The 12,912-nt window shown below is 46.8% G+C and overlaps 1 protein-coding gene across 2 annotated transcripts; it reads left to right on the plus strand.

Annotated features, from left to right (window-relative positions):
* Positions 1 to 1,568: 1,568 nt before the first annotated feature.
* Positions 1,569 to 12,124, plus strand: AQP11 (aquaporin 11). 2 transcript variants are annotated; one of them, XR_012881264.1, is made up of 4 exons: positions 1,569 to 3,600; positions 7,448 to 7,564; positions 8,191 to 8,361; positions 9,027 to 12,124. XR_012881264.1 is itself a non-coding variant. In XM_075851364.1 (3 exons), exons 1-3 carry the CDS (start codon positions 3,018 to 3,020, stop codon positions 8,277 to 8,279), a joined length of 789 nt encoding a protein of 262 aa, XP_075707479.1. In that variant the 5' UTR covers positions 1,569 to 3,017; the 3' UTR covers positions 8,280 to 12,124. The 2 variants fall into 2 exon arrangements, 1 of the variants encoding a protein (XP_075707479.1); XM_075851364.1 differs by having other exon boundaries at positions 8,191 to 12,124.
* The last annotated feature ends 788 nt before the right edge of the window (positions 12,125 to 12,912 follow it).

Genomic DNA, 12,912 nt, shown 5'->3' on the forward strand with positions numbered 1-12,912 from the left:
AGGGTGCTCAGTTACTGCCGATCAGTTAACTCTTTCAGCACTCTGGACAGTGACTATTTACCGACGTCGCCTAGCAACGCTCCCGTAATTACGGGTGCACACATGTAGCCACCCGTCATTACGGGAGCTCCATAGACTTCTAGGGGCTGCCCGTGCCGTTATTATGGCCTGAAATAGGACATGTTCTATCTTTTTCAACGGCACAGGCACCTTCCCGTAAGAAAACGGGAAGGTACCCGTGGCCAATAGAAGTCTATGAGCCCGTTATTACGGGTCGTAATTACGACCCGTAATAACGGGTTTTTTTACGGTCGTGTGCATGAGGCCTTAGCTGGTGAAAAGGCTAAGGGCACGTTCAGAATGGGGTGGAGTTTTTCCGCTGCAAATGTTGGTGTTGGGGCAATTACGCCACGAATCTGCAGCAACATTTGCATATTTGACAGGTAATTCAGACGTTGCAGATATCACAGCGGACTTGCCACAGGTTTTTGCATTGCAAAGGCTGAAATCCGCAGTGAAATTCCGCTTCTTCTCCACAACAGTCAGTGCATGCTGCGGAGGGAAAATTCTGCACCGCAGCCTGATTTCCGCACAGTTAAATTCTGCAACATCTGAACTAACTTTCCTAAAAATGTACAGAAAGAAATGTAAAAAACGGCCGCTGCAGAATTCCACTGCGGACTGTCCGCGGCGGAATTCTACAGCAATTCCGCCACGTCTGAACGTGCCCTAACGGTATGATCACACGCTTAAAAAAAAAAACGTCTGAAGATACGGAGCTGATTTGAGTCAATAAAAAACGGCTCCAAAAACAGCTCAAGAAGCGACATGCACTTCTTTTTACGGGTTGTCTTTTTATGCGCCGTTTTTTGAAAATGAGGCGTAAAAAAAGTCCTATCGGAACAGAACGCTGTATTTACCATTGAAATCAATGGGCAGATGTTTGGAGGCGTTCTGCTTCCGATTTTTCAGTCATTTTTCGGGACGTTTATGGGCTGAAAAAAAGGCTGAAAATAGCCCGTGTGAACATGCCTTTAACATTGTGGCTTTCGGAACGCAGTGATGCAGAAACGGAAAAAAAAACAAGCCGCTGTCCTCCAGCCCCAAAATAGCTGCGTCCTCGAGGTAAAACCTAAAAAAATAAAATATTTTTGCACAATTTTTTACACTCAGCCCAAAAATTCTTATTTTTTTTTTAACCGTCTACCTGAAGTGTGTAGTAAAACATGGTGTGAACGGCGCCTTTTCTGATGCTAATGTTGCGGTTATAAAACCATGAATCTCCAAGTGTCGTAATTGATGTTTTTTAAGCACAGACATTACGATTATCGGGGATATTATAGTCATCTCTATGGGCACCCAGTCATGAAGGGGTTAACAGGCTGGAAGTGATACCATGTGACTGTGAGGAGCTACACTGAGGTCTGCAGAACTGTACAGCAGCAGGAGGAGCACTGCAGGCTGTAACCTGAGCTGCACACATCTGCCTGCACGGAAGGGGGCGCTGCCTGCACGGGGAAGTCCTGCCCACATGACTGTGACGTCACCCACACGCCTCTTGTCTCGTCCCACGTCTCCTGTGCTGAGGATGGCACATCGGCTCCGGCCAGGATCAGTACCAGCTGGAGGTGCAGGCTGCTGCCAGGGCAAGTTACAGAAGGGAGGAAGAACACAGGCGGCAGTGCCCACACACCCAGCACTGGAGGAATAGTGACTGTGCCCACACACCCAGCACTGGAGGAGTAGTGACTGTGCCCACACACCCAGCACTGGAGGAGTAGTGACTGTGCCCATATACACAGCACTGGAGGAGTAGTGTCTGTGCCCACACACCCAGCACTGGAGGAATAGTGACTGTGCCCACACACACAGCACTGGAGGAGTAGTGACTGTGCCCACACACCCAGCACTGGAGGAGTAGTGTCTGTGCCCACACACCCAGCACTGGTGGAATAGTGACTGTGCCCACACACCCAGCACTGGAGGAGTAGTGACTGTGCCCACACACCCAGCACTGGAGGAGTAGTGACTGTGCTCACACACCCAGCACTGGAGGAGTAGTGATTGTGCCCACACACCCAGCACTGGAGTAGTGACTGTGCCCACACACCCAGCACTGGAGGAGTAGTGATTGTGCCCACACACCCAGCACTGGAGTAGTGATTGTGCCCACACACCCAGCACTGGAGTAGTGATTGTGCCCACACACCCAGCACTGGAGTAGTGACTGTGCCCACATACCCAGCACTGGAGGAGTAGTGACTGTGCCCATATACCCAGCACTGGAGGAGTAGTGACTGTGCCCATATACCCAGCACTGGAGGAGCAGTGACTGTGCCCACACACCCAGCACTGGAGTAGTGACTGTGCCCACACAGCCAGCACTGGAGGAGTAGTGTCTGTGCCCACACACCCAGCACTGCATGAGTAGTGACTGTGCCCACACATCCAGCACTGGAGGAGTAGTGACTGTGCACACACTCCCAGCACTGGAGGAGTAGTGACTGTGCCCACACAGCCAGCACTGGAGGAGTAGTGTCTGTGCCCACACACCCAGCACTGGAGGAGTAGTGACTGTGCCCACACACCCAGCACTGGAGGAGTAGTGACTGTGCACACACTCCCAGCACTGGAGGAGTAGTGACTGTGCCCACACACCCAGCACTGGAGGAGTAGTGACTGTGCCCACACAGCCAGCAATGGAGGAGTAATGACTGTGCCCACACAGCCAGCACTGGAGGAATAGTGACTGTGCCCACACACCCAGCACTGGAGTAGTGACTGTGCCCACACACCCAGCACTGGAGGAGTAGTGACTGTGCCCACACAGCCAGCACTGGAGGAGGAATAGTGACTGTGCCCACACACTCAGCACTGGAGGAATAGTGACTGTGCCCACACACACAGCACTGGAGGAATAGTGACTGTGCCCACACACCCAGCACTGGAGCAGTAGTGACTGTGCCCTTATACCCAGTACTTGAGTAGTGACTGTGCCCTGCACTTAGAAGGGCATCATGCATCTGCTGCTGGGCTCTGTGGCCCTGGTTGGCTGCTTGGTGGTACTATGTGAGCTGCTGCGCTCGGTGACCCGCTGGAAGGTACGCTCAGGACTGGCACAAGATCTGCTCATAGAAGTTGTGTCTACCCTGCAGCTGAGCTGCTGCACCAGGGAGATGGTCCTGCTGGGCACTTTAGGTGGCATCCAGCCCTGGCTGGCACTGACCCTCACCTACCTGCTGACTGTTCTGCACTGCTTGACCTCTCAAGGGGCCACCTGTAATCCATGTGGCAGTTTGGAGCAATGGCTGCGGGCACTGGCCCCCGGGTCACACATCATCCTGAAGGTGGCAGCACAGTTTGTTGGTGCTGCCCTGTCCCGGGTGCTGATGCCCAACCTCTGGCTGCTGGGACTGTCCCCTCTACATGAGTGGGATGAGGGGTGCAGGAGCCCCCTGAATATGGCACCGTGGCAGGGGGCCCTGGTGGAGATGACCTGTGCCCTTAGCCTCTTCCTGGCCCTTCACTTTCTTCCTCGAGTGAAATCCCAGTACCGGCCCCACGTGGTCGCCCTGACCATCACCGCCATCGTCTATTCCGGTAAGGAAAGTCATGCCCATTAACCCTTTATAGTCTGTCCACCGATCATGGGTGTCACAAAAACGCCCACTAATATGCCAGCCGCAGATCTGATACCAGTGCCCGTTCTGCTGCCCAATGACGTAATAACATGGTCACTCCTGAGTGTCCAGCACCAGAAAAACAGCTTCAGCTCCTGTGTGTGTGACCTGCGCCCTAGAAAAATCACTTGACCTTCGATAACACACATTTTAGTACAAAGGCTCATAACGGTTAACCCTTTACCTCCCCCCGCAGACAATTTTTGTTTTATCATTTTCGTTTTTACCTCCCCGACTTCCAAAAGACAATTTGTTTATTTTTTTCCGCCCACATGGTCGTGCGAGGGCTCGATTTTGTGCGAGACGAGTTGTCGTTTTTTTTCACGGCACCAATTATCGTACCATATAATGTAGGGGTGAAATAGGAAAAAAAAACAGCCAATCCGTCATTGTTTTTTAGGTTTTGTTTTTGCGGTGTTCACCTTTAAGTACAAACAACACGTTAACTTTATTCTGCGGGTCAATATGATTACGGAGATACTAAATTTATATCGTTTTTTATATATTTTGCTACTTTTACAAAGAAAAAACTATTTGTTACAAAAAATTAGTTTTGTGTCGCAAATTCTGAGAGCCAGAACTTTTTTATTTTTCCGTTGATTAAGCGGTGTGGGGGCTTATTATTTGCGGGACGAGCTGTCGTTTTTATTGGTATCATTTACATGTGACCTTTTGATCACTTTTCATTCCATTTTTTGGGGGAGCTTTTGAGTTAAAAAACCCCCCTTTTCCGATTTTTAACGTAAACAATAAAGAAGTAAACATAAGGCCCTGTTCACACTGAGTTTTTTTGCACGCCATTTGCCGCGTTTTTCGACCACGGTCATTAAGCGCCGCGGGCAAAAACGCAGCGAAATACGCTTTCTCTGCCTCCCATTGATGTCAATGGGAGGTCAGAGGAGTAAACGCCCGAAGATAGGGCATGTCGCTTCTTTCTCCCACGAGACGGTTTATCCGCTCGCGGGGAAAAAACGCCTCTGCCTCCCATTGAAATCAATGGGAGGTATTTTCGGCCATTTTTTGGCCTTTTTTCTCGGACGCGGTTTCCGCGTCAAAAAACGTGTCGAAAAAGTTACCGCCGCCTCTGTGAAAGTCAGAACTATTACCATATAACAAGATTTATCCCACACGGTAAACACTAAAAAAAAAAACGTCAGAATTGCTGTTATTTTTTTGTCACTTCGCCTCCCCCCAAAAAAATTTAAAAACATGATCAAAAGGTCGTATGTACCGCCAAATGGTACTAATAAAAACTACAGCTCGCCCCGCAAAAAACAAGCCCTCACGTTGCTGCATTGATGGAAAAAATAAAACGTTTCCGGGTCTTGGAAGACGGGGAGGAAAAAAACGAAAAATTTAAAAAAAAACAAAAATGGCCTGTACCGTAAAGGGGTTAAATCAGTGCTAAAAAAAACACAGACGGCGCCATTACAGTGGCCACAGGGGCTGCGACTCAGCTTTCCACAGACTCTAAATGACATCAGTTTATATTGTTATAGGGTTACACGTGTCAGTCTTTACTGTATTTCTGGCATTTTATTCCTAAATCCGGAATATCAGTGCACTAGCATGTGACAGCGGGATGCAGTGCAAGGAAAAGGTCATCATTTAAATCAAATATTACTATTTCCTTACAGAAACTTTGTTAATTCATGTAAAGAATTGAACATTTTATTTGCAGACAGTTCCATAGTTTGACTGCCCTTACAGGGAAAATTCCCATTCTATGGAGCTAGAAATACAGAATATCCCCCGACACTAGGACAGATCTGTATTTAGAGGATCCCGTCTGTAATATAACCTGATATTGGGCAATTGCTTAGAATGTAATTCCCTAAACCATATTTAGAGTGGCTCCGGACTGGAGCTTCACCTTCCACCTGGTAAATAACAAGTTTCCGAGAACTTTGAACGTTTGCTGAACTTTGCACTTCGATCCTCTCCTGAGTAATCTGGGGATTAAGAAAGTTTTAGGTTTCTTGCCAGAGAACTATTTATTCACATGACCGTTCTCATGTGCGGATTGGGAAACAGATCACAAAGTGTCTCCCTGCTGAGACCCCCGCAGCCTTGTGACCTGTACAGAGATCATTGTGCAGGGTGGGAGCGGAGGGGATCTCTGTCCATTACCTATTTTGAATAGTGGATCCTGCGTTATCTATATATAGGTGTTGCCTGTCAGTGTAATCCTGCCTGTAATGATAATGAGATGACTGCTGAGAAGGGTTAGTCTATTGAGAAAGGTGGATCTTGTGTTTTTTATATATAGGTGTTACCTGTCTGTGTAAGGGCTCGTTCACACGCTCCGGAATTGCCGTGTTTTTTACAGCCGGAATTTCACCCGGAAAAAACGCAGCAGAATACAGTAACAGCAGCATGTCAATTCCTGTTACGGAAAGTGTGCCGAATTGCTGCGTTTTTCATAGGAGACGTCTCCATCTCCTAACATTGGGAAAAGCTCAGCAATTTCCGATCAATTACCTGCCGCAAAAACTGCAGGAAATGGTGTGTTTTTGCCGCAGCGGAAAGCCTTTGACTTTCAACAGAATTGCTGAAGAAATTTCTGCAGCAATTCCGTTGTGTGTGGACAAGCCCTAATCCTGTCTGTGATGATAATGAGATGACTACTGAGAAGTGATCTCTACAGAACAGGAAGGATCAGTCTATTATGAATGGTGGATACTGTGTTATATATGTATATATAGGTATTACCTGTCAGTGTAATCTATCCTGTGATGATAATGAGATGACTGCTGATAAGTGATCTCTACAGAACAGGAAGGATCCGTCTATTATGACTGGTGGATACTGTGTTATCTATATATAGGTGTTACCTGTTATTAGGAACAAACGAAATCTAGGAGCTGCACTGTAGCATGTAGTGGGTGCTATCCTCAGAGGAATCTTGACAAAACAACCTCAAAACGAAATTAGACCCCAATCCACCAGCACTCCGATGAAAGTAGAAAAGTACAAAATGTATTCACCCAACATATAGGCAACGTTTCACCTTCCCATTGAAGGCATTTTCTAGCCTAGGTGTTACCTGTCAGTGTAATCCTGTCTCTGATGATAATGAGATGACTGCTGAGAAGTGATCTCTACAGAACAGGAAGGGCCAGTCTATTATGAATAGTAGATCCTGTACAGTCTATTATGAATAGTAGATCCTGTATTATATATGTATATATAGGTGTTACCTGTCAGTGTAATCCAGCCTGTGATGATAATGAGATGACTGCTGAGAAGTGATCTCTACAGAACAGGAAGGATCAGCCTGTTATGAATGGTGGATCCTGTGTTATCTATATATAGGTGTTACCTGTCAGTGTAATCCTACCTGTGATAATAATGAGATGACTGCTGAGACGTGATCTCTACAGAACAGGAAGGGTCAGTCTATTATGATGCTTAGTCAATTGGGATAAAAAAAAGACAGGATATTAGGGTTATGTTTTAATACATATCATGACATATAAAAAGAAAATATGTTTGACATAAAAACTTGATTTAAACAATAGGTCATTTTTTGATGACACATTCCCTTTTTCCCAGCGCTAGTACCAGCAATCAGCCCATTGACCAGGCTACTGACTGCAGTAGGGGAGTGTATGGCCATCTTATATGCCGGCCACATGGCTGATGCTATATTTTAGAGGGTGCAGCGTATGATATACTTGTATATACTTGTATCTTCCTAATGGTTCTATTTGGACTCCTCATTGCATTTTCACTAACTACCCTTCCCCCATGTTGTGATATTGTAGGTGGACCGCTGACAGGAGCCGTGTTTAACCCTGCGCTGGCCTTTGCGGTTGTGTTCTTGTGCCAAGGAAACAGCTTGCTGCAGTACATCATTGTGTACTGGATCGGCCCGATCATCGGTGAGTGGTCATCGCTGGGGTGGAGGCCAATCATATACGGGTGCATACTTTATTTACTAGTTCCTGAGACTAACAAGATATAGTGATAACTGAGATTAAGGTCTAAGCACCATGGGTCATTTTTAGTAGTGCAGTCCTGTTTTTGCATCACTCCGCTATCTTCACTATAGTCCTACCGGTCAAACGTCCCACGTGCTATAAGACAAGTGACCCCATAACGGACGGCCTCAGTGCCTCCGTAACAGTCAGTGTACCCATAATTACCATATCGGAGATAGCCGCATTGCCCCAAGACAATAACCGACAGATCGTCCCCATAAGGCGCTGTTCACATCTAATCCATTAGGAGCCGCCGTCGCAGATTTCGTCATATTTTCCTGAAAAACGAGTGCAGCATGCAGCGGACGACTTATAATAGCGCCCGTTGGGTTCTGTCATGGTGTCCGTCCGACCATTACAGCTTGAATTCCGTTTTTCTGCTGCTATGATGGAACAGAGAAACAGAATTCACAACACAGATGTGAACAGAGCCTAACACACAGTCGCAGTATTCATCCTCCATGCTTACATCTGATTGGTTGCGGGGGTTACACCTTCATATTTGACATAGTCTTCTCCATTTCCAGGCATGGTTGTCTCCATCGTGATATTGGAACGCTCCATTCCTAAACTCAGGCGGGATAAAGCCCCTCAACGTCACGTCAAGAGAGACTAGAAGATGACCCGACACCCCGTCCGTCAGACGGTCGCTGACGGATTATCACACGTTACACCTGAATAACAACTGCTGATACAATGTATCCTCGTCTTGTAGTCATAGTTTATGGATTTTTCAATGGACTTTTCTTACCTCATATTTGTCTATGAAGATCATGGAGGGCGGGCGGGTTCCCATGTGAAGGTGATCTAAATGCTTTACCCATTGGCGTTCTCTCCTCTTACCTATGGCGACTTTTTGGCATTGAGGGACTAAGCAAATACGGAGTCTTAATCATTAGCTGGTGCCTGAGGTGGAATAAGAGACTCTTAACGTCCACCCCAATGGTTTTCTTTATTGTGCATGTATAAGGTGATTTGGACCGCGGTGGTTTATGGCACAAGATGACGGCGAATGCCAATGACTTCCCACACCACTGAGACTCTATATACTGGGTAAGGATATTATATATAGCACTATGCCAGGCAGATATAGCTAGTGTATTAGCATTTAGTGGTAGGTACTATACCAGAAATTGCTGACCCAGTGGGATATTCAATGCACCATCCAGGTGATCCAGTCATATGTACTGCTGAGCCAGTGGTCTATACTGTGCCATGTCCCTGGTGACCTAGTGGTATGTAATGTGCCCAATTCATGGATACCTACTGATACATATTGAGCCAGATTCCTGCAGTGGTATATACCGATCCCAGTCCCACGGAGGTAACGATCCAGTGGTATATTCTTTACCAAGGCTCGCAGCTCCCCAACCGACGGCCGAACACGTGTCCAGGACTCAGTGAGACAGTCCTTGATTCTGGACACGATCCTTTCCGCTTGATTTCTGACTGCAAGAAGTAATGACTACAACTAGCGGCTGCTGATTGGCTGCTTGCATGTAAGTTCCTGTCAAAAGAATAGAGAGCAGCACCATGAAAGAGATAAGCGTGTCATATTATAGGGGCATTGCTGCGGTTGGCACAATATTATGGGGTAAGCACAATGTTACCCACTACTACCAGGGGCCTCATTTAAATCACTGACCCTGGGGGAATCTGGGAGCACAGAACTGTTAGGGCTGATTCAGACGAACGTGGCGTTTTTGCGCACGCAAAACACGCTGCGTTTTGCCTGCGCAAAAGCCACTTACCTGCTCCGTGTGGCAGCATATGATGCGTGGCTGCGTGCTTTTCGCGCAGCCGCCATCATTATGACACACCATTTGGATTTTGTAAACAGAAAAGCACGTGGTGCTTTTCTGTTTACATTCATCCTTTTGACAGCTGGTGCGCGAAAGAGGCAGTTCGCACGGAATGGGTGCGTGGGTGCGTGATGTGCGAAATACGCTGAGATATTGAACTTTTTACGCAGCGGACAAACGCTGCGCAAAAAGCACGGACTGTCTGTACTGCCCCATAGACTTCTATTGGTCCATGCGTGCCGCGTGAAAACCACGCGGCCTGCACGGACGCAATTCACGTTCGTGTGAATCCGCCCTTACTATGATAAGGGTGGGACACACATCTGCAGCCCGTGCTTCTATCATTGGGGCGCCAGTAGTGTGTATAGCCATTATTGTGACTTCCATGTACTATATCTAATCTGTAGTGATCCAGTGCTGTGTACAAAGCTCATACACTGGTGATTCAGTGGTATATACCGTGCCTAGTCTCTGGTGATCCAGTGGTATATACCGTGCCTAGTCTCTGGTGATCCAGTGGTATATACCGTGCCTAGTCTCTGGTGATTCAGTGGTATATACCGTGCCTAGTCTCTGGTGATCCAGTGGTATATACCGTGCCTAGTCTCTGGTGATTCAGTGGTATATACTGTGCCTAGTCTCTGGTGATCCAGTGCTATATACCGTGCCTAGTCTCTGGTGATTCAGTGGTATATACCGTGCCTAGTCTCAGGTGATTCAGTGGTATATACCGTGCCTAGTCTCAGGTGATTCAGTGGTATATACCGTGCCTAGTCTCTGGTGATCCAGTGGTATATACCGTGCCTAGTCTCTGGTGATTCAGTGGTATATACCGTACCTAGTCTCTGGTGATTCAGTGGTATATACTGTGCCTAGTCTCTGGTGATCCAGTGCTATATACCGTGCCTAGTCTCTGGTGATTCAGTGGTATATACCGTGCCTAGTCTCAGGTGATTCAGTGGTATATACCGTGCCTAGTCTCTGGTGATCCAGTGGTATATACCGTGCCTAGTCTCTGGTGATTCAGTGGTATATACCGTACCTAGTCTCTGGTGATTCAGTGGTATATACTGTGCCTAGTCTCAGGTGATTCAGTGGTATATACCGTGCCTAGTCTCTGGTGATTCAGTGGTATATACCGTGCCTAGTCTCTGGTGATCCAGTGGTATATACTGTGCCTAGTCTCTGGTGATTCAGTGGTATATACCGTGCCTAGTCTCGGGTGATTCAGTGGTATATACCGTGCCTAGTCTCGGGTGATCCAGTGGTATATACTGTGCCTAGTCTCTGGTGATTCAGTGGTATATACCGTGCCTAGTCTCAGGTGATTCAGTGGTATATACCGTGCCTAGTCTCTGGTGATCCAGTGGTATATACCGTGCCTAGTCTCTGGTGATTCAGTGGTATATACCGTGCCTAGTCTCAGGTGATCCAGTGGTATATACCGTGCCTAGTCTCAGGTGATCCAGTGGTATATACCGTGCCTAGTCTCAGGTGATTCAGTGGTATATACCGTGCCTAGTCTCTGGTGATCCAGTGGTATATACTGTGCCTAGTATCCGGTGATCCAGTGGTATATACCGTGCCTAGTCTCAGGTGATCCAGTGGTATATACCGTGCCTAGTCTCTGGTGATTCAGTGGTATATACCGTGCCTAGTCTCTGGTGATCCAGTGGTATATACCGTGCCTAGTCTCTGCTGATTCAGTGGTATATACCGTGCCTAGTCTCTGGTGATCCAGTGGTATATACCGTGCCTAGTCTCTGCTGATTCAGTGGTATATACCGTGCCTAGTCTCTGGTGATTCAGTGGTATATACCGTGCCTAGTCTCTGGTGATCCAGTGGTATATACCGTGCCTAGTCTCTGGTGATTCAGTGGTATATACCGTGCCTAGTCTCAGGTGATCCAGTGGTATATACTGTGCCTAGTCTCAGGTGATCCAGTGGTATATACCGTGCCTAGTCTCAGGTGATCCAGTGGTATATACCGTGACTAGTTCATAATGACTGATTAGTATATTTTCTATCTGGTCTCTCGGACATTTTAGTCTTTTCACCTCCCTACACTTGTCATTACAATGTCAGGTTTTGCAGATTGTTGCTTTATGTTCTTTCGCTTTCCAGATAAGGAGAATACCAAAAGACACGAGCTCCACCTCATGAACGTCCCAGAAACCAGAGCGCCTGTTTCTTAGTAGATGCGGCGGCGGCGGCTGCTGGGAATGGTTATGTAAAACTCACTGCTGCGAGTTATTTTTCCATTTCATCTTCTAATTATTATAGTAATTGTGAAGGTGTTGTCCCCTTTAAGAATCGGAAATTTTGCTACAATTGCTTTATAGAATTGAAACAAAGGGCTAAAATGGTGCCACCTACTGACAGGGCTTAGTAGGTGCAATAAGGGCTCTATATATTGTACTGCTGCTATTATAGTAATGTACTGAATCTGCTGCGGATAGATCCGTGCCTTTACCTGCTGCTCAAGGACCGGGCACGCTCCCTCGGCCACAGCGAGCGTACGGAATCCTAAACGCAAAAAAAACATCCGACTGCTGTGATAACGGAACACGTGAACTTACTGTGATGAAAGGGTCAATTGCATTTTGAGTTGTTACATTGGTGACAACTTTTGTTAGTGAAATAAAGCTTTTTTTTTTTTTTATAAAAACTTTACATGGTGATTTTTTTATGATTATCCTTTAAATAAAGGAAACATTTTAGGTGAAATCTTTGTACGGTGAGCAAAGCCTCATAAAAACACAGGGTGGTTAAACACTGGAGAGTGGCAGGTCCGTGTGTCCAGAAGACGCAAAATGGCAGTCACATGATTGCTTCTTCTGCTGTCACTGACCGCAGCATCACTAAGGGATTAAACTGTTGCGATCATGTTTTCCTGATCCTGGCCGTTACACTGGAAGCTCGGTTGACAATCACCACCAGGGGGCACTGTTTCTGAGCCCGTGCAATCACCATGACTTATACATACATCACGGTGCATGAAGGGTTCAAAATTGGAAAGTTGAACTGCAAAAACCAAACAGTGAAGTCCAAACATTAAGGCGGCCATACATAGGCCGTTTTCTGTACTCGTCATCCATGGTTGGTCTGTCAGGGTTGTAGTCCTGGATGACGGCGCTATCATTTGAACCGATAAATCGCTGCAGATCTGTGGCCTGGTCTGGGCTGTTATTGATGGGATGCAGATCTGTTTGGCATAAATGGATTTCCAAGAGTCCACCCAACGACAAACGAAGCAATTCAGCACCGCGGATCAACCCTGCCCCATAGATCTGTCTCAGTCACACGGGTTCATGTCGTGCCAACAGTACCCAGAAAATTATGTTAACCAACCTTTTCAGCCAAGCAAAATAAGTAGGGAATTATTTTTTTTTTCCCTGAAACCGCAACACTCGTCTGTAAGGCACAATTCACATCACGTTTATCAT

Source organism: Rhinoderma darwinii, chromosome 2, assembly GCF_050947455.1.
Source record: "Rhinoderma darwinii isolate aRhiDar2 chromosome 2, aRhiDar2.hap1, whole genome shotgun sequence".
In the NCBI taxonomy this organism is placed as follows: Eukaryota; Metazoa; Chordata; class Amphibia; order Anura; family Rhinodermatidae; genus Rhinoderma; species Rhinoderma darwinii.

What these genes read in the sequence shown, in the direction of transcription:
- AQP11 (XM_075851364.1), top strand. Translation starts at nt 3,018, where the DNA reads ATGCATCTGCTGCTGGGCTCTGTGGCCCTGGTTGGCTGCTTGGTGGTA. An exon ending in CACCGCCATCGTCTATTCCG is followed by an intron (nt 3,601 to 7,447) that starts GTAAGGAAAGTC and finishes GTGATATTGTAG; the next exon opens with GTGGACCGCTGACAGGAGCC. An exon ending in CTGGATCGGCCCGATCATCG is followed by an intron (nt 7,565 to 8,190) that starts GTGAGTGGTCAT and finishes CTCCATTTCCAG; the next exon opens with GCATGGTTGTCTCCATCGTG.